The sequence below is a fragment of the Aptenodytes forsteri genome, unplaced genomic scaffold, assembly GCF_000699145.1.
Source record: "Aptenodytes forsteri isolate BGI_AS27 unplaced genomic scaffold, ASM69914v1 Scaffold20, whole genome shotgun sequence".
Taxonomy (NCBI): Eukaryota; Metazoa; Chordata; class Aves; order Sphenisciformes; family Spheniscidae; genus Aptenodytes; species Aptenodytes forsteri.
This window is the reverse complement of record NW_008795523.1, coordinates 2,838,695-2,857,299: the sequence shown is the minus strand read 5'-3', so window position 1 is coordinate 2,857,299 and position 18,605 is coordinate 2,838,695. Positions and strand designations below refer to the sequence as shown.

Genomic DNA, 18,605 nt, shown 5'->3' with positions numbered 1-18,605 from the left:
TGTGAGCCGCGACATTTGGAGCCGGCCCGAGCTGGCCTACGAGGAGCAACAGGCGCACGACACCATGACCCGCTTCTTCTCCAGCGGGGAGCGGCCGGGCGCCGCCTGGGCCGTGCAGCCGCGCTACAAGCTGGGCACGGCCTTCCGCGCCGAGTGGGGCACGGCCGCCCCCCAGGGCCCGCGCCCGCTCCGCATCGCCTTCCTCTGCGAGTACGACGCTTTGCCCGGCTTGCCACGCCCCTGCGGGCACAACCTCATCGCCGAGGTGGGAGCCGCCGCCGCGCTGGGGCTGAAGGCCGCCCTGGAGAGCCTGCCGCAGCCGGCGCCCGTCGCCGTCCAGAGGCTGTCGCCGGTCGGCCCCTGTGGCCGGTCGGCCCCTGACTCTCTGCCTTTGTGCTGCAGATCACGGTGCTGGGGACGCCTGCGGAAGAACAAGGAGGAGGCAAAATAGACCTGATAAACGCTGGAGCGTTTGACGGCCTGGATGTGGTTTTTATGGCACACCCCTCGCAAGAAAACGCAGCGTACCTGCCCGATGTGGCCGAGCACGAGTGAGTGAGCAGGTTCAGGTGGAAAGGGTTGGCTGGTTATTAGCCTTTTCTCCCCTCCCCGAGTAGGGGGGCTGCTGTGGAAAGGACTGAACTTAGGACCGGGGACCTTGCAGGTGCCCTTCAGACTAAGTATTTGCAGTCAGCTGAAGAGCCGGGTCACTCTTCTGGACACTGAGCTGTTCTTCCAAAGTGTGGTGTTCAGCCTAGTGTTAAAGATCCCTGACTGCTCTGCGATAATCTTTCATGTGTCCTCAAAATCCATTCTTTCTTCTGATGTTTCTAGCCGTTTCTTTTTACACGTGCATGTGATTATCTATTAAATAAAAAAATTTCATTTAAAAAACACCTGTTCTTTAAATTTTAGAACATGCAACTAGAGGGAGTCTTATGGATCCTAGTTCCTTGCTTCCCTGGGCACCAGGTCATGTAGTCCTCTGTACGCATTTTATTTTAATCAGTTTTGAAGGTGTTTCAGGTTTTCTCTCCCACTTTTGAAAGAGCCAGTCAGCTGAGCCTGACTGCTGTTTGGATCCTTACTAACTTCCAGCCTAAATTTAATCATGGCCATTTTATATCTACTAACTCTCACATCAACTTTTTTTTGATTGAGTAGTTCTTGGCTTTCCTTCATGTTTACCTCCAATATGTATCTATAGACAGCAGTCATACCCTCACTCAGCTTTTTTTTTTGCCAGCTAGCCATATAACTCTTCAGAAATTATGCCTTGTCTTCTTTTGGTTAGCCCTACTGTTCAGCGTCAGCACTCGTTCGTTTGTACTTGGAGTGACTTGCCTTGCCTTGAAGTACTTACTGCTTGCTGGATGTGCATAACCAGGATTGTACACAGTGCATCAGGTGGAATTTCCTTAGACCTTACTCAGCTGATGCTGAGGAACCATAGTGTCTCCTTATCATTTTGGATGATGGCATGTTTGGGGCTTCCTCTTCAGACATTTTCAAGCAATCAACTCTTAGACAAATGTTTAGTCTGTAAGTTACATGATCTTTTACAATATTTTTGAGTTTCATTCTGTTCTTTCTCTGCCAGTCTGCAAGGCCATGCTGTTCTTCCTTTGATATTATAAACTTCTGTTTTCAGTGTCCCAGCAGTAGTCTGTCAGCAGGTTTTGTTATTACATTTTATTTACATTAATGATTCTTGATCCCATGGTCTTATCTTGTAGAGACTCCACTAGTAACCTCCCTCCAGTGCAACTGTTTTTTCCAAGTATCAAGTTTGGCTGTCTCTGACTAAATTCTGTAATATTTAAATAACTGGTTTTCCGACCATTTCTGACTTGATGTACTGAGAACTGTTTTCATCTTGGTTGTGCTACCTTCCAGCTCCTATGTGCTTGATTTTATTGGTCGTTTTGCTTTTACCAGTGCTGTTCCTGGTGGGTCACTTGCTTCTGTTACTGCTAAGTTCTATGGTAAAACCGACAAGGTTAGCAACACCTAGTCTTCCTTACCTAGCTAGCTCTCTGCGATGTTCTGTCATCATGTTTCTAAGGAGTCTTAACTGGTTATTGTAATCTCCTTCAAGACTTATCTCAGCTTGGCTTTTGGTTGCTGTACCTTCAGACTATATGATCTTCAAGATGCAGTTTTCATGAATAGTTCTGTCTTTCTGTTCATTTCAACTTTTGCAATAGCCTTTTGAGTTTGATACTTTAAGATTTGGAAATCTCCCTTCAGAGGTGATGGTCTGCTGTAAGATGCAAGTCCTAGATAGCCTTTAAACCTTGAATATGGAGGAGGCATGGAATTGGAAGTACTGAGTGAAACAGCTTACTACCTCCAAAAGCTTGAAATACTCAGCTGATATCATGATTTATTTAATTACAAGATTCCAAAGGTACAAAGACTGTTTTGATGACTTGTAATTGATCTTTTGGTTCTTTCCAAGGAATTTAAGGATTGGTGATCACTAAATGGCTAGCATTACTACATCTGCAAACTCTGAAGCTGGCTTGTGCCTGAAGTAAAATTAACATACTGGGATAACTGTGGTGAATATGTGCCAAAATTTGCTAATTCTTACTCACTTATCCTTCACCTAATCAGCCTGTTTCTTGTTGGCCAAACAGGATCCACATTCTTCTGCTAATATTCTTAAACTGGCTTAAGGTTTCGTTATTCACCAAAATCTGGTGGGTTTTTTCTGTATGCGACATTTGTATAGCAATAGAAGTACAAGAAAAGGAATGCTGACATAATGTTTTTTTAAGAAGTACGTGTTTCTTGTGGAAAAAAAAAAGAAGATTGCAACATGACTTTCTGCTTTACTTTGCCTTCTCTCCATTTTTTGGAGAATATCTAGGGATCTGTCCTGCCTTCTTTGTGACTTGATTTGAGGGATTGCAGTCTAATACTTGGGATGTTAATGGATGTTTTCTTATCTTGATTTCATAATAATAAATTTTAAATAAAACTCATACTTTACAGAATGGGATGTATGGTTGTCTTGGAGGATGAGGGAGGATGGAAAAGGGCATACTTAATTTGGATTGCAGGCAGTAGCAGGAGACGTTTTCTGCTGCAACAGTAGACTCCATTGTGTCCCTCTTTGCTATCCGGTATTTAAGTTCTGGTATTAACTTACAGCTGTGGTATGGTTCAGACCATGAGGGGTCAGTTCAGGATAAGTGGCTAAGTTGGCATCTGTGCAAGACAGAGGGACAAGCAAGTTAGGCTGGTCCTAGCTGGGTGAGAGACAGGTTGTGTGTCTCAGGGGAGAACTCTTGAAGCTTGAGGGTGGAGTTTTTTATGTAAAGGACTGGGTATTGAGTACAAACAGATTTAGTTAAAATCTCTAATATTGATAAAAACCTAATACTTATGTATTTGATAAGTAGTAATACCTTATGTAGCTGTCAGTATTTAATACTTGCCTCTCATGTAAAGAGTTTTCATATAATTTGAAATACTAAATCATTTTGTAAGGCTAATATAAATGCCCCTCATAAGATGAAGCCAAGCATGAATTCTTACTGGATGTCTTTAGGTGCAGTATTTTATGACTTCTACGAAGTTGGAGGGTAACCTTTCTTGTTTCTTCCTTGTTGCAAGCCTTTCTACTAGCATTCTGAGGTGTGCAGGGAACATCCTTGCTGTAGCATGTTAACATATATTTTATACTAGGCTATGCCTTTACTGCACTTTTAAAACTTGACTTTTGTTATGTAGGCATGGCTTGTATGTGATCTTAGTAATGTGCTTTTGCTGTCTTATATACCGTACATATTTTATTGAAGTTTGACAAGAATTAGGACAGTCAACTTCTAATTTTGAATCAGAGAAAAGGGTTTGTTACCCTCTGAGAAGAATGTTAGTAACTTTAAGTCTCAGAACAGTCAGGAGGTATAAAAAAAGTGTTGGAAACATTTAATTAGTATGTGAAGCCTGTACTTCTCAGGAAAAGGCTGTATAGTGGTATGTTACTGGTAGCTCTTTTGCCTGATTGGGTCTTGATATTGTTTCATTTCATTGGTTTTCTAGAAATCTTTCAGCATCTTCCTGCACTCAAAGATAGTTCAACTTTGCAACAGTGTAGTGCCAGGTAAATTGTTTGGTGTTCTGCTGCACAAAACTTAAATAACAAATATTTGTGTGAATAAAAGGAACTTTTTATTTTAGAGGTTTTTTCAGTGGATGAAAAACAAATAAGCAATGCCTTTTATTTCCTAGTGTGACTGTGAAATACTATGGAAAAGCTTCTCATGCTGCTGCTTATCCTTGGGAAGGAGTTAATGCATTAGATGCTGCTGTTCTTGCATACAACAATCTGTCTGTTTTAAGACAGCAAATGAAACCGACCTGGAGAGTTCATGGTGAGATCTTCATTAAATCTAATGTCTGGCAAGTAAGAGTTTAGGCTGTTAAAATACTAACTTACAAAATCCCACAATTTAAAATACTGCGTTCTTGCACTAAATTAGTATAGTCACTTCAAATACTATGAAATAGCACCATTTCATTTAAATAGTTTGTCTGTAATCTTTAAAATCATGTCAGTGTCCAGAACTAACTTCTGAAAATAGGCTTATGGGTCAGATTCAAAAAAGGACACTGGCACATAGGTAGAGCCTAGACAAATTTTAAGTCTTTGCACTTGAAGTTGCAGTTCAGAAAGAAAGAGTTCTAAGTTTATTTTGGTACATGGCCTTGAATTCCTTAAAGTTAATGTACGTGGTTTTAGGTGTAAGATTAAATGCTTCTGAAAAATGAAGTATTACTTACTGCATCGTTTTTGTAGTAGACATTCCATGGAAGAGTGTAGTGGTCTAGAGTGACTGAAGTTTATTTGCTGAAGTACAAAAAACAAGTGATGGCAGAAGCCTGTAGTTCTGGTTAGTAGCCCAATCAACTAGATGTGTGCTGGATTCTAATATTTAATATGTAGTAGACCTTGAAGTAGAAAGGCCATTTTGCAATAAGACATATTAACCATTAAGCTTGACTCATACTCCTTCAACATCATGCATTTCTTTTTGTTTCAGAAGTTGAGATGGAAGCTGCCCTTTAGCTATAAACCCAGGTTTCCCTTATTACATCCAACGCAACTTTTTCCAAGTTGAAATTAAGAAACTTCACCATTTCTACAGGACTTCTGAATGTAGAACTGTTTATTTGGAATACTTGTTAGGAGCTTAAAACACTTCCAGAAGTTCTGAGTAATGATCATTATATGCCTTGGCTGCTTGTGCTGTATAATATATGTGTGTATTTCTCTCCAGGATGTCTGGATGGAGTCTGGAAGCCCTAACCCTTTTGACTGTAGATGAAGATGTTTGCAGTTCTGCTGTGCAGCATACCCAAATGAATTTCAGACAGTGGGCATAGCCTTAGCTCTCTATCCTATTGCTCTGTAGAAAACAAGGCACTTAATGATGAGTTTTGGTGTCTGAAACTCATGTGTTGCACGTTTAAGATTGGAGGTGCATGAGTCTTTTATAGGATCTAAGCCTAAAACCCTAAATACTGCTTTCTTCATAGTTTCTAAAGGCTACATGGGTAATGTAGGCAAAAAACTAAGTATCTAAACAAGCCTCCTAGAGGTAACGCTTCCCAAACCACAGCAAAACTTAAGTTAGTGTGTTGATACAACTGCTGTCATAAACCTGGTTTTCAAACTGGAAATACATAAAATAAATACCTTTGGGAAACTATAAGCAGCCAGAATAAGATTTAATTTTAGGAATGCTTTCTTTACAACAGTGTGTTGGAGGTCTTGTGTTGCAGGCTTGCAGTAACAGCCATGACTGACTTAAGTGATCCTAAAAGTCTTAGCGTTAACCCACTAACAAGAACTGAAATAGTTTCCATTATTTGAAGTCTAGAATTTCTAAGCAATGTTTTATGTACTTGAACAATGTTGGTTTGAGTTTGTCTAATATTTGATAAGTTTTTCCTTGCTTATGAGTGGGGTAAATGTTGCCCCTTTGAAAAATAAGAATGTAGATTTTTTTTCTGTTCAAGAAATTGTATTAAACAGGCTGTAAAAAAAAAGTTCCATCTAGAAATGCTAGGGCAGGGTAACCTAGGTGCTATTAGTAGTGTGTACTAATAAGATCTGCTGTCCAGTCCATATTACAGTTGCTTTGAAATGTAAGTGTATACATACTCTTGGACTCTATCCAGTTCCATTTACAAATGTGTTGGAAGACAAATGAAAGCTCATTAAGCTACTTGTTCTGAGCAAACGTGTTATGATGTCATGCAAATTTGCACGATTACTTAGTTGCTGATTTGCTGGTTCCTTTTCTATGATGTCTGTCCCTCTCATCTGAGCTGTTCCTTTTGTTATGGCCTAGTACTGATAGTGGTTTAATTCAGCACTCTGTTTACTTTGACTGTATTGGAGACTGGAAAGGTTTTACTTGAGGGGGGAATTCACAGTCTTAATAGGTTTTCTGCACCAAAAGTAAAGATTCGTTGCCTATTTGCATCCTGATAGTGCTGTCTTTTCAGGCTTCAGTGACACACGTCAGTAACTTTGTGCAGTGTTTCTATTTAAGGTAGATCGTTTCTCAGGTTCTACAGAAAACAAATCTTATTCCACATATATAAATTGAGGATAGGAGGCCGGGGAAACAAGCAGCCTGCTGAAAGCAACGAGCTGTTAATGCATTGAAATCTAATGTAGAATTGAGGTCTACAATGTTTTTTTGTTGAAATGTCTAAATATTAGTCTTTTATGGTAATGCCTCTGAGGCCATAATTGAAAACTATGTAGTTGTCACACGTTTCCTTGAGGGAACACTTTCAACTCAAACTTCACTCTTGAATAAAACTGTACGTATGTTATACACCCCAATATTCCTAAGGAATTAGTATGAGGAATCTAATGAACTTTCTGTGCACTGCAACACACACATTACTCCAATATTCCTGAGAAATGCAACTTACTCAACTTCTCTCCAAGTTGGCAAAATAAGTTGGAAACATTGTAGTTGAGGAAACCTTTAAAAGTTGGAATCCAAGGTAGCCTTTATAACAAATTTTTTTCTTTTTCAATGGCAGCCAGATTGCTTTATGACTCTGCATTGAATTTCAGGGGATTAATTACAAATGCTAGTTTGGCTTATCTTTAGGTTTATAACAGATAACCAAAGAATGCAATGAAATCGTGCTGAAAAACATGTACACATTCCACTTAATCTGACGTGATTAAGAAACTTTGTCCACATACTGTATTTTTTACATTCTTTATGTATTTCATGCTCAGTTGATGTTTTGTTGTTTTTTTGTTTACATATTTAGCTCTTGAGCAAGGAGTTTCATGACAGGGCTGAAGATGAAGCATTTGTATTTAACACTGGTAACATGACTTTTCCCTTTCTGCAGGTGTAATAAGAAATGGTGGCGTGAAACCTAACATCATTCCTTCTTACACTGAACTAGAATTTTACTTGCGTGCCCCTTCAATGAAAGATCTTTCTGTTCTGACAGAGAAGGTTGAGAACTGCTTCAAATCTGCAGCGCTGGCCACAGGATGCAAAGTAAGAATGTATTCATGGTCATGTTTCTATTACGCTGGAGAATAAGGTAGGCCAGAATAGGAAATTGAGGCTCACAGCATTTGTCTGCATGGTGTTTAGCTGAAAGAAATCAAAATGTCGATGATACTATTTGCTATTCTGTTGCTTTGTGTCCTGAAAGAAAGCTTTGTTTTATAAATAGAATGCTGTCACAGAATCACAGAATAATCTAGGTTGGGAGAGACCTCCAGAGGTCATCTAGTCTAATCCTCTGTTCAGAGCAGCACCAATTAGAGCAGATTGCTCAGTGCCATGTCGACTTCTGAGTATCTCCAAGGATGAAAGTCTGCAGCCTCTTTCAGCAGTGCTCTACCCACCTCATGGTGAACGAGGCTTTTCCTGATGTTTATACTGTGATGACAGAGTACTGGAACAGGTTGCCTGGAGAGATTGTGGTGTTTCCATCCTTGGAGATAGTAAAAAGCTGCATTGATACGGTCCTGGGCCACCAGCTCTAGGTGACCCTGCTTGAGCAGGGGAGTTGGAGAAGATGACCTCCAGAGGTGCTTTCCAACTTTAACCAACTTCTGTGATTTTGTTGTATCTAATAGGAATTTCCTTTGTTGCCTCTCATCATATCACTGGGCATCTCTGAGAATTCTGGTTCTGTCTTTTCTCTACCCTCTCCATCTGGTAGCTGTAGACAGCTTAACCTTCTTTTCTGAAGGCTCAGCAAACCAAGTTCTTTCAGCCTTTCCTTGTATGTCATGTTCTCCAGCACCCTAATCATCTTCCCCTGGACTTGCTCCAGTCTTGAGTTCAGGAGCACAAAACTGAACATAATACATCAGATGTGGTCTCACAGGAGTTGTCTGCATCAATAATAAAGATACTAAAACAGTAATGGCACCAGTATTGATTGCAGATGGATGCTACAAGTAACAAGCAGCAATTTGGATTTTTGTGCCACTGATCATAATACTTTGAGCCTGAATATCTTTTGTGTCCACTGAGCCAGACCTGTCATCATGAAAAGCTAAGCTTGGTCATGCACCATCTGCTCTTCGGTGAATCTATGCTGGATAGTCACAATCACCTTGTGATTCATGTGCCTGGACATGGGTCTTAGGAGGATTTATTTGCTCTATAATCTCCCTAGGAGCTTGAGGATAGGACTGTCTGACCAGTCTGTAATTTCCCAGATCCTCCTCCTGGCCCTTCAAGATGTATGTGAGCTTTAGCTCTTTTTCAGTGTGCAGGAGCATTGCTCTATTTCCTTTGCCCCATTGAACAGCAGGCTCATGTAGCAACCAAATGTGAAAAACAGTAATTTTTCAGTTAGCATTCTTATTTTTTTTGCTTTTAGTATGTGGAAGTCTCTCCTGTAGCTGGTTCCAGCAATATGATTACCTTGCGATGTGTTGCTAAGATAGGTGGTTCTACCTGCTCTGTAGTTAGAGATCGATGGCTAATACAGCTGTGAAAAGAATGTCTGTGCTCATCAGAACAAATATGTATAGTGTATATGAATGTGAGCTAGTGAGTTTTAAGGTCTGTTTGAGGCATTAGGTGCTCTTTTCCTAGTATGGCCCCTCCACTGTAACTAGAAAAGGATTTCAGAAAGTGTACTTTATGCAGAATGAAAGTTAAGACCTCTTTTGAAACTTGACATTGGTACGATTTTTACATCTGTTTTCAAGCTTCTTGCCTGTGTGAAGTCATTTCATGAATGGGGCTGTAGTTATTGGAAGTGTTCTAAACAAAAATAGTAAACTAGAATTTGGTGAAAGACTGAATTGATTTCTATGTTGTTTAATAGTACCTGCAGTGGAAATCATTAGAAGCTGTTACAGGAAATGCTTACTATTTTTGGAGATGCTCTCTGTGAAATCCATGCTTCTGGAATTTGGCTGTCTAGTGCAAGCTTGACAGAACACCAGCTGTGTTTTGATCAAGGCTAATATTTGGCAGAATGTTACATTTTTGAAAGAAACTTAGCACTTATGTCTGTTTTGACATGGACTTGAAGTATGAACATGTATTTAACTTTTCCGGGCTTTAAATTGTTTACATTAAACTGGCTTAGGTTGGTGAAAAATTTCCAGTCATTTGAGGTTTTTTTTGTCTAGGTGGAAATAAAAGGTAGTGAAAATGATTACTACAATGTGCTTCCAAATAAGAGCCTGCAGAAAGTTTACAAGGAGAATGGAAAGAAGCTTGGAATAGAGTTCATATCAGAAGACTGTATCTTGAATGGTTTGTCAGGTAACTCGATCTGGGTTTTTTTGTTATGGCTTAAGCTTACATTGATCAACTCTTAAGTGTATAAAATAATGGGACAGAGGTAGGTTAAACATAGTCTGGTCAGAAGAAAAAAGCCAAATTAAAAAATGGAAGCTCTGTAAAAGGATTGTACCTCTGGCCTGTGTTTCTGTATTTGTTGTAGAAGCTGAGAAATTTTCCCAACCGGTATGGAAAGCAGTAATCACTTTCTGATAATATTTCTGAAACTATTTCAAGTAAGAAACAGTTTGGTTGGGGGGAGGGATGGGAGGATGGAAAGATAAGAACTGTCTTACTGAGAACATGAGGATGTGGAATGATTTATGGCTCATTCTGTTGCTTTGAATTACAGAATCCTGGTTAATGTTATGAACAAAGATGAGATTTAGTTTTTACAAACCTTGTTTAACTATTTCCCAAGCTTACATATGAACAAATGTACTAGCATCTAACTAATATCTTGGAGTTTTTGAAGAGATTTTTAAGCGGAAGTTTAAGCATCTCAGTAACCCTAATTTAAACCTCTTTCCATTAACAGGTAATTCTGTGCCTCTAATTTTAGTTCACGAGTTCAACAGATTAGTTTTCCAAAGAGTGCCATTCAAGTAGGTGTTCACTTCTCGGTCCTGACTATGTCTCAAACTATTTCACTTACTTGGTCTCTCAGAGGTATAGTAATAGGAATGTGAATTCTTGAATGGTCAGGGGGGTTTCTCATTACCCTTAACAGTTTTTTTCCAGAATCTTCCTACAGGAGCTCTGTTCAAGTCTTATAACTGCTGCTGATACTTTATAGCCTTCACTACTGATCATAACTACATATAAACGTTTTTACTCCACTCATGTTAAAGGTTTTTCTCTTTGGTTAGAAGGAAAAGATTGTTTTCAGTAAAAAAATTGTTATTCCAAATAGTTTGATTGCGGTACTAATCTTCTCTATATTAAATACAGATTATTTTTGGATAGTTGAGATCTTGGCGTTTGGGGATAGAGTTCTCCAAACTTTCATTTGTGTGGGGGAGACAGCATATCTAATGGTGTTCTGGTTGTTTTTCTCTTATTTCTCCCCTTCCAAATTAAGGCAACGCTAGCGTATTTTCTCCAATCGGTTCATTATCTTGGGTTTAAAAACAAATTATAACTAAAGGCAGATTTCTTTTTTTCTTTATTCAGTGTGGTACAAGTAAGACTTACTACTTTACTCATTTAGCCTAAGAAAGGTGCTGAGGAACCTTATTTAGAATGTTTACTGTAGTGAAACTTTTGGAGCTCTGCGTTGCTTCTCTCAAACTGTTGTATTAAGGGTGAAGATGATGAATACAGGTGATCGTGCTGGTTCAGACGACTTTGAATGAACTTAGTACAGACCCCTAATTGTAATAGTGCTTTCATATGTAAGTTATATGATATGCTAAATGTTAAACATTAACTTGCTTAAACTGAAACTCTCCATATGCCTGTCCTGTCCTTAAATTGCTTGTCGAATGTCAACATGTGCTTGAGCAATCACATTTTATTGCACACTGTAGTAGGCCTTACTGAATTTTCTTTCCACAGCTGCTTCTCTGAATTTTTGCAGTGGGAATTCGGGAGTGATAACAAAGCCCAGTCTCCAGAGACATAGGAGTGGAATTTTGTATGCTACCCTTTTTGGGAGGGGTTGAGTGTTTTGTCTCATCTTTTTCAAGACCTCTATTTCTGTTTAGTTTTCATATGGTTTTCAATGTTTTCTTTTAGGATATCAGTTTCTTCTGTTGAAAGGGAAGGAAGATAGCTCAGTTGCTTCTCCATGTCTGTGCAGCAGAAAAGTCGTTAACAGATGAGCATACTCGCTGCCACCTCTACATGGGTATTAGTATCGGTCTGCTTACAGGTATTGCTCTAGGCAGCTAAGCATTACGAAGAATTCCTTTAGTCCATCAACTCACACTACCTTGTGTGTGCCTTGTGCACGCTCTGCTCGTTTGGCACATAGCCAGGATGATGTGAAATAATGTGAACCTGGGTTAGCTTTGACCAGGTGCCATGACCTGTTTCTCCTTCTGCTGGTAGGATAGCTCTACTACAGGATATCGATAACCTCCCAAAGCAGATGGCTTAGTTTAGCATGCCTTAGTTGAGGCACCCGCACTTGCAATAACTTACTTCGATATTTTTAGCATTCATGGGGTTCATTGGCTTCCTGTGCACAAGACTGATATAGATTATCATAAGAAGGAGCCAGTATGTTTTGAAAATACCACTTTTGAAGCTTGGGGCTGTATATAAACGCTTCCTGGAATCTCTTGCATTTTCCCCTCCATTTATGTTTGTGGTAATACTGGCTTCCATTACGTGTTCAGTGACTTGAAGAGGCTTCAGTATCAGCTTCAGGATTTTTTTTGACAGCCTGGAACTCCCAGTACCTTTCTATTGAAGATAGTGCGCAAGTCTGTATATTGCATTGATGACTGTGCAATTATTTATGCTTCTAGAAGGAAATCTGATCTGTACATCTCTATCAAGCATACAGTTACAGATGTTTGTGTGGAAACTACTGGAACACTTGATGTTCTTAACATGCCACTAGGTATGACAGAGGGGAAGATGGTTTTTATGCTTCTAGAAGGAAACCCGATCTGTACATCTCTAGCCAGCATACAGTTCCAGATGTTTGTATGGAAACTATTGGAACACCTGATGTTCTAAACATGCTGCTAGGTATGATAGAGGGGAAAATTTGACTGTCACATTTTTATTAAAAGCTGTCTGGATTTTGGTTTGGTCAGCTCTTCATCTTACTAGAAAATGCCAAGTTTAAATCCCTTACATTCAGCAAAAATAACTTGTAAACCAGTAGTAGATGGGATATGGATATAATTTTAGGTGGAATTACATGACTGAGAGCTGGGATGCACTGAAATTGCTGATGCTTCATTTGCTGGCTGAGAGCAGGGAAAAAGGCCAACACAGTCTTTCCAGCAGCTTGTGTATTAGGACTTAGTAAGGCAAGTCTAGAATTCTTGGTTTAGTCTGGAGTAGGCAGAACTTCTAGACTTCTGATTTGTCTTTCCAGACTGACCAAAGCATGGATCAACAGTGTAGACTGCTGAAAATTAAAATAACTTGTTACTGTGCCAAGAGTTGGATTTTCTTCAAATGCATACTGAATTTATGGGAAAATACCTTTTTTTTTTTTTTTTGGACAAGCCTTACTGCTTCCATTTGTCTGTAGGCAGAGCAAATAGCAAGCTAGTCTTGTCCTCTTTGATCACATAATGTAGGCTCTGTGGACTCACTTTTAATAACTATATGCTTCCAAGTGAAATCTGTATTCTGCAATCATTTCATTACTAAGTCTTAAGGCATTAGCAATATCTTGTCTCCATAAAGTATCATGATATGGAGGCTACCTGATGTGTTACAAGTAATTTTAAATCTTTGGAACAGTCATTTTATATGCCATTGCTAAAGAAAAATTCTTACAGCTCTGGCCTGAAAAAAATTAATTGAGGTCTTAGCTGGTCATCCCTATTTTTCCCCGCTATGAAACAACGCTTCCTCTGGTATCTGAATTTCACAATAAGTGGCACGTTGATTTCTCCGGCTTCTAAATGTCATTTTAACAAATACTGAGTGGATTGCTTGTTTGGGTTTAAAAAAAAAAAAAGCTCTCGGGAAGTAGTTGCAGACTCTTGGATTATTTACTATGAAGGATCTACTACTTCTGGATGGTATCGTTAAGTAAGTAAGGCAGTACTTTGAGATAGGTACTATCACTAGCTAACATACTGAAAGTGCTAGTCAGACATGAAAGAATCATCATTAAAATCTGCCGCATTGCTATCAAGATTTTTTTTATGTCTACAAAGCACTAGTGTTTTGTCTGGAGTTTAGTTCTGATCTTATTTCAAGAGTGCTTGAGCTGTTAAGGTTTCCATAACTGAGAATAATCAAAAAGCATGGGAAAAAATAGTTGTCCTCCATCTGTTTTTGTTTAAAGATAGATTGTTCCTACTTCAGAGTCCTCTACCTAATGCTGAATATTTGCATACTGGTGAACAGCGGTAACTGTTAGGCCTGGTTCTAAGGGCTGTAGCAGGAAAATAGCTGGACTGCCTGAAACTCCAAGGTTTGCAGCTTTAATTGTTTCTGAATTAACAGCTTACTATCAGGAGATGCTTGATAAAAAATTAGTAGTAAATGGAATAGGAACATGCTGATACGTCTTCCTTGCAGTCCAGTAACTGATTATTGATCAGAAGTGCACTGGAGAGCAGCATCTGAAGATGGCTAGTTAGGGAAAACATCTCGGAGATGGGAAATTTTTGTATGGATAATGAATGACTCATTAGAAATGCTTTTATTTTAGTATTTGGGGCAAAGGATATTCTGTTTTAGATATGGGCTGGAGATAATATCTATCATACATTTTCTTACAGCATTCAAAACTCTTCAACACTTGTTCATTAAGAAAATTTCTGTGCTGCTTCTAGGTTCCACGGACTTTGGAAATGTTACATTTGTAGTCCCTGGACTTCATCCTTATTTTTATATTGGCTCTGATGCATTGAATCATACTGAGCAGTACACAGAAGCTGCAGGTGAGTGGAAGTGAAAAGCGTTAGAGATTTATATTTGGAACCCGTCTGCATTGTAGGGACTGGTTGCTGACTCTTCGCTACAGCAAATCTAGAAATGATAAATATTTCAAATTACAGAGGATTAAAGCTTTCACATGCTTCTATGGTATTCAAAGCTACTGTGTAGTAAATGTATCAAAGTGTAAGTACTTGATCTGAAAGTGGCTGTGTGTGAATACCTGTATAGAAATGGAGTTGCTTTCTTCAAGTGTGATGGGATCTGAGCTGAATACAGCCCCTGAAACAGTTTACTTAGTTAATCGTAGAATTGCAGAAAAAAGTTGACAAAATGTAGAATTTCTGTGTTTGTGTTTAAAGTTAAATCTATATGGGAAGGATGACCACTCCTCGTACTAAAAGCCTGACTTAGTATACCATCTAGACAGAAGAAATTAGAAGGATTATCCTTAGCAGCATATTCAGAAGAGTTTCTAAACATGAGCCAAAAGATGAAAGTAATTTTTACTTCTAAAGTACAATACTCTGGAAATGTAATAGAGACAACAGTATAAAACTCTGCATTTTCTAAAAAGGAAAATGTGAACACTCATTTTCCTGTTTTCAGTCTTATTTTTTACATCAGTAGCAGAAAGTTAAGTACTTTCATGTGAAAATTTGTTTTGAGGCATCAGAAAATAGACATACTTCATTCATGCAAGTAGATTTTTAAGAAACTGTTCTTGCAATTGAAACTTGAAGAACTTATTTTATAGCATATGCCTTATGTGGTAAGCCAGTGGTTTGTATCTAATATTAGTAATCTAACCTGAAGTTTCTCTCTCTCTCTTTCTGCAGGGTCACAGAATGCTCAGTTCTATGCTTTGCGCACAGCAAAAGCTTTGGCAATGACAGCACTGGATGTCATTTTCAAGCCAAGTCTGCTAGAAGAAGTCAGGGAAGACTTTAGACAGGTGAAGCTAAAAGAAGAGGGACAAACAAATCCAGTAGAACCTAACAAAGAATCTGACATTGGCATAGGAGCATGTGCATCACACTAAACTTCATTAAACCTCTCTCAGTAGGATTGACTTAATGGAGATGCCGTATTTAAATCCCAGAAGGGGCTGGATAAACGCAAAGCTGAAGAAATGTTTTTTTTTTTTTGGACTTTAGGAGAAGCAAAATAGTATCATTGCTTTCAAAAATGTGCAATTTCATCTAGCTGTAATGTTTGCTCTATTCAATATGGTGATGAATTTCAGAGAGAAATCTCAAATATGTTGTCTTTAAGTTGCAGTGTTGAACAAATGATAGTGTTTAGATCCTTTGTCAGTGATTTTCTATGTACTGCTAAAGTAATATTCCTTATAGGGGAAATGTGGCATTTACATGGAAATTTTTGTTCTAAAATAAGCACTGTTCACTCGGTGATCGTAAGCTGAATCTGGTCTATGAAGCCTTTCTCTCTGGCCCGTCACTTTTTCTTGGGACAAGATAGAGGCTTAAAACCTGAGCTGGTTTCACTGGAAAGAAGGGTGTATGTTTGGAGCTTCTAGCGATGGAAGAGAACTGTTTGTTTGGAAATGCGATCTGTAAAGGTTGATTGTCCTGAAATGCATTGACCTTCCTCCTAATAAATTTTGGAGGTGGTGTGGAGAAGTCATCGATCAAAAAAATTGGAAAGCAACTAAATGTTTATTTGTTTAAATTAACACATTTAAACTACTGCAGGAAAACGCACATGCACCTTTTTTAAGTTCTACTCTAAGGCAATACAAGTGTCCACACAAGATGTTGCACTAGCTTAACTGATCCGAAGGATGTGTATAAATTTAGCTAAACCAGTGGAAATCTCTTTCACGAATATGCAAGCGTGGTACCATGAAGCAGTAAATGAAGGTAACCTTAAACTGGTTGTGTGCAAACCCCTGTAGTAAGCTCTGAGAAGCTTGCACTGAGGATTGCTTGTGCAGTAACTGGCTTCTCAAACCTCTTTGTTCTCTTATCCTAAGCAGCAGATCTGTTAAGTCTTGCCAGTTGTCCTTTCTGCGTGTTGTGTGGTTAGTCTGTTTAATCCTTGTTATTTTGCTTCCCAGAGACGTGAATGTTGCAAATTTTATCTAGGTGGTGTTCTGTGTGTCTAAACCTGTTAGGATTTTTTTTTAATTCGCTTGTTAAAGGATCACGTGAATACATAGAGAAGGAACTAATCTTTTGTTCAGATACAAATTGCTGAGTCAATGGACAGACTGAGTGAAAAAGCAGCTTACTGGTTAACATTTTCCTAAGCATAGGTATTATAGTAAACTTCTGAAAAGAAGTCAGGCAAACTCTATTCCCCAGGAAGTCAGAATACCCCAAATCATTTCAGAAACCTTGTTTTTAACAGCACCAGTCTCTAAATGGTAAACTCTAGAATTCTAATCAGAGTTTGTTTTATTAATTTCTATATTCAATTTCTAATTTTGGAAAAAAACAGATTCCTTATCTTGGTTTAACTGTGTACTCCCTCTGCGTTTCTGCGCCCTCTTTAACACAGACCTCCAGCTGCTATTTAAGAATTCTATTGACACTTCCCCTGTTTAGAAGGAAAAAAGTGTGACTAGGCTGGCTGCTGTTTGTATGTCATGTAGACAGTGTAGACAACATAATTTGACAGTTTTTAGACTTTCTGATACTTAAGCCTCTGTGCTTGTAGTCATAGGACACAGACTATCTGTTAATCTATTAAATGCTCAGTGTCTTTGGAAAAAGGAAGTAACTGTTTATCTGTTTCTCTAAGAACTAGAGGCACAATTAAAGGGGTTTGTTCTGTATTACAAGCCGGTCATTACTCATTTGAAGAGTTGAGCATGACCATGTGTATTCCAGGTTACAAGATGCTCCTTACTTACACCGGTATCCTTGCTTTCATTAGCAGACAGTTTTGACAGATGAATGCGTGAAGCAGGTGAGGGTTGGACTCAGAGCTATAGGTATGTCCAGGATAGTAAGTTGGATACTAAATCCAACTGAAATTTGGTCCAAGGTTTGTCAAAGGATCTTTTCCATTAACTTTTAATTTAAACCCTGCTTTGCCAGTTCTCGGACACAGTTGTAATTCATTAAGTTCTACTGGGTTAACAAGCTAGCTTATGAATTTCCTTAGCATATGTGGCTTTTTATTTCCTCCTGCATGAACTGCTTAACTTCTTGCTTTGCTGTTTTTAAGATGGAGTGTTGGGATCCAAGTGATAGCAGTACGTGCTGTGTTGTTGTTTCCTACAAGCTGATGTGCATTACAGCCTTCTCAGTTCTCTTTGTCCAGACTAGCTGGCTGTTGGCTGCATCATGTCCGAGATCATTTAATAAGCATTTCTGCACTAAAAGCTTATCTTTTGTTGTAATCATTGTTGGAATTAAAATGAAACTGAATACTGATTAAAGATGAGTTGATATCAATAAAGCAATTCAATTGTGACTGAATTTTCTTGTCCTTTGATTAATATTGGGATGCTGCATCACTTCATTTGAATAGTGTGTTTGATTATTTTTTTTCCTAGTGTGGTATCATGATGTAAGAGTGAGGGTGTTTTAAGCTTTCCATTTTGGTCTGCCATATTGAGCAGGTTTTTTTGTGAGGGTTAATGCTTTTCAAATACAATACTTAATGGTAGTCTTTATAATCTTAGGGCTGTTTTAATGATTGAAACATGTTAGAATTCATAGAACAATAGGAATGGTGCTTGGGAGGGCTCTCCGGAGGATCTCTGTTAGCCTAAACCTGGTCCAGCCTCCAGCTTGAAGTGGGATTATTGCCAACACTGGATCAGGTGAGCTTGGCTTCATTTGCTGAATCCTGGAAGCCTCCAAGGATAGAGACTTTCAACTTCCCCAGGCAAGCTAGTTCCAATTTGTCTCTCAGAACATTTGTTCTTAAGGTCCAGAACTAAAGCAGTTTGGGATTTAACTTTAGGATTTTACTATGACAGTGATACCACATATATGAGAGAAATACATGCCCAGAGAGTTGTGAATGGGGTTAAATCCAGTTGGCGGCCGGTCACGAGCGGTGTTCCCCAGGGCTCAGTTTTGGGGCCGGTCTTGTTCAATATCTTTATCAATGATCTGGATGAGGGGATCGAGTGCACCCTCAGTAAGTTTGCAGACGACACCAAGTTGGGCAGGAGTGTTGATCTGCTCGAGGGTAGGAAGGCTCTGCAGAGGGACCTGGACAGGCTGGATC

The 18,605-nt window shown here is 39.0% G+C and overlaps 1 protein-coding gene across 1 annotated transcript in view; it reads left to right on the top strand.

Moving 5' to 3' along the window:
• Nucleotides 1-17,843, top strand: part of PM20D2 (peptidase M20 domain containing 2) — an 18,976-nt gene extending 1,133 nt beyond the window's left edge. The window contains exons 2-8 of the mRNA XM_019472758.1: nucleotides 7-341; nucleotides 404-551; nucleotides 4,243-4,385; nucleotides 7,402-7,556; nucleotides 9,665-9,800; nucleotides 14,294-14,401; nucleotides 15,236-17,843. Of these exons, the coding sequence (XP_019328303.1) occupies nucleotides 7-341; nucleotides 404-551; nucleotides 4,243-4,385; nucleotides 7,402-7,556; nucleotides 9,665-9,800; nucleotides 14,294-14,401; nucleotides 15,236-15,438 (1,228 nt within the window). The 3' untranslated portion in view covers nucleotides 15,439-17,843. The remainder of the gene's footprint in view (nucleotides 1-6; nucleotides 342-403; nucleotides 552-4,242; nucleotides 4,386-7,401; nucleotides 7,557-9,664; nucleotides 9,801-14,293; nucleotides 14,402-15,235) is intronic.
• The last annotated feature ends 762 nt before the right edge of the window (nucleotides 17,844-18,605 follow it).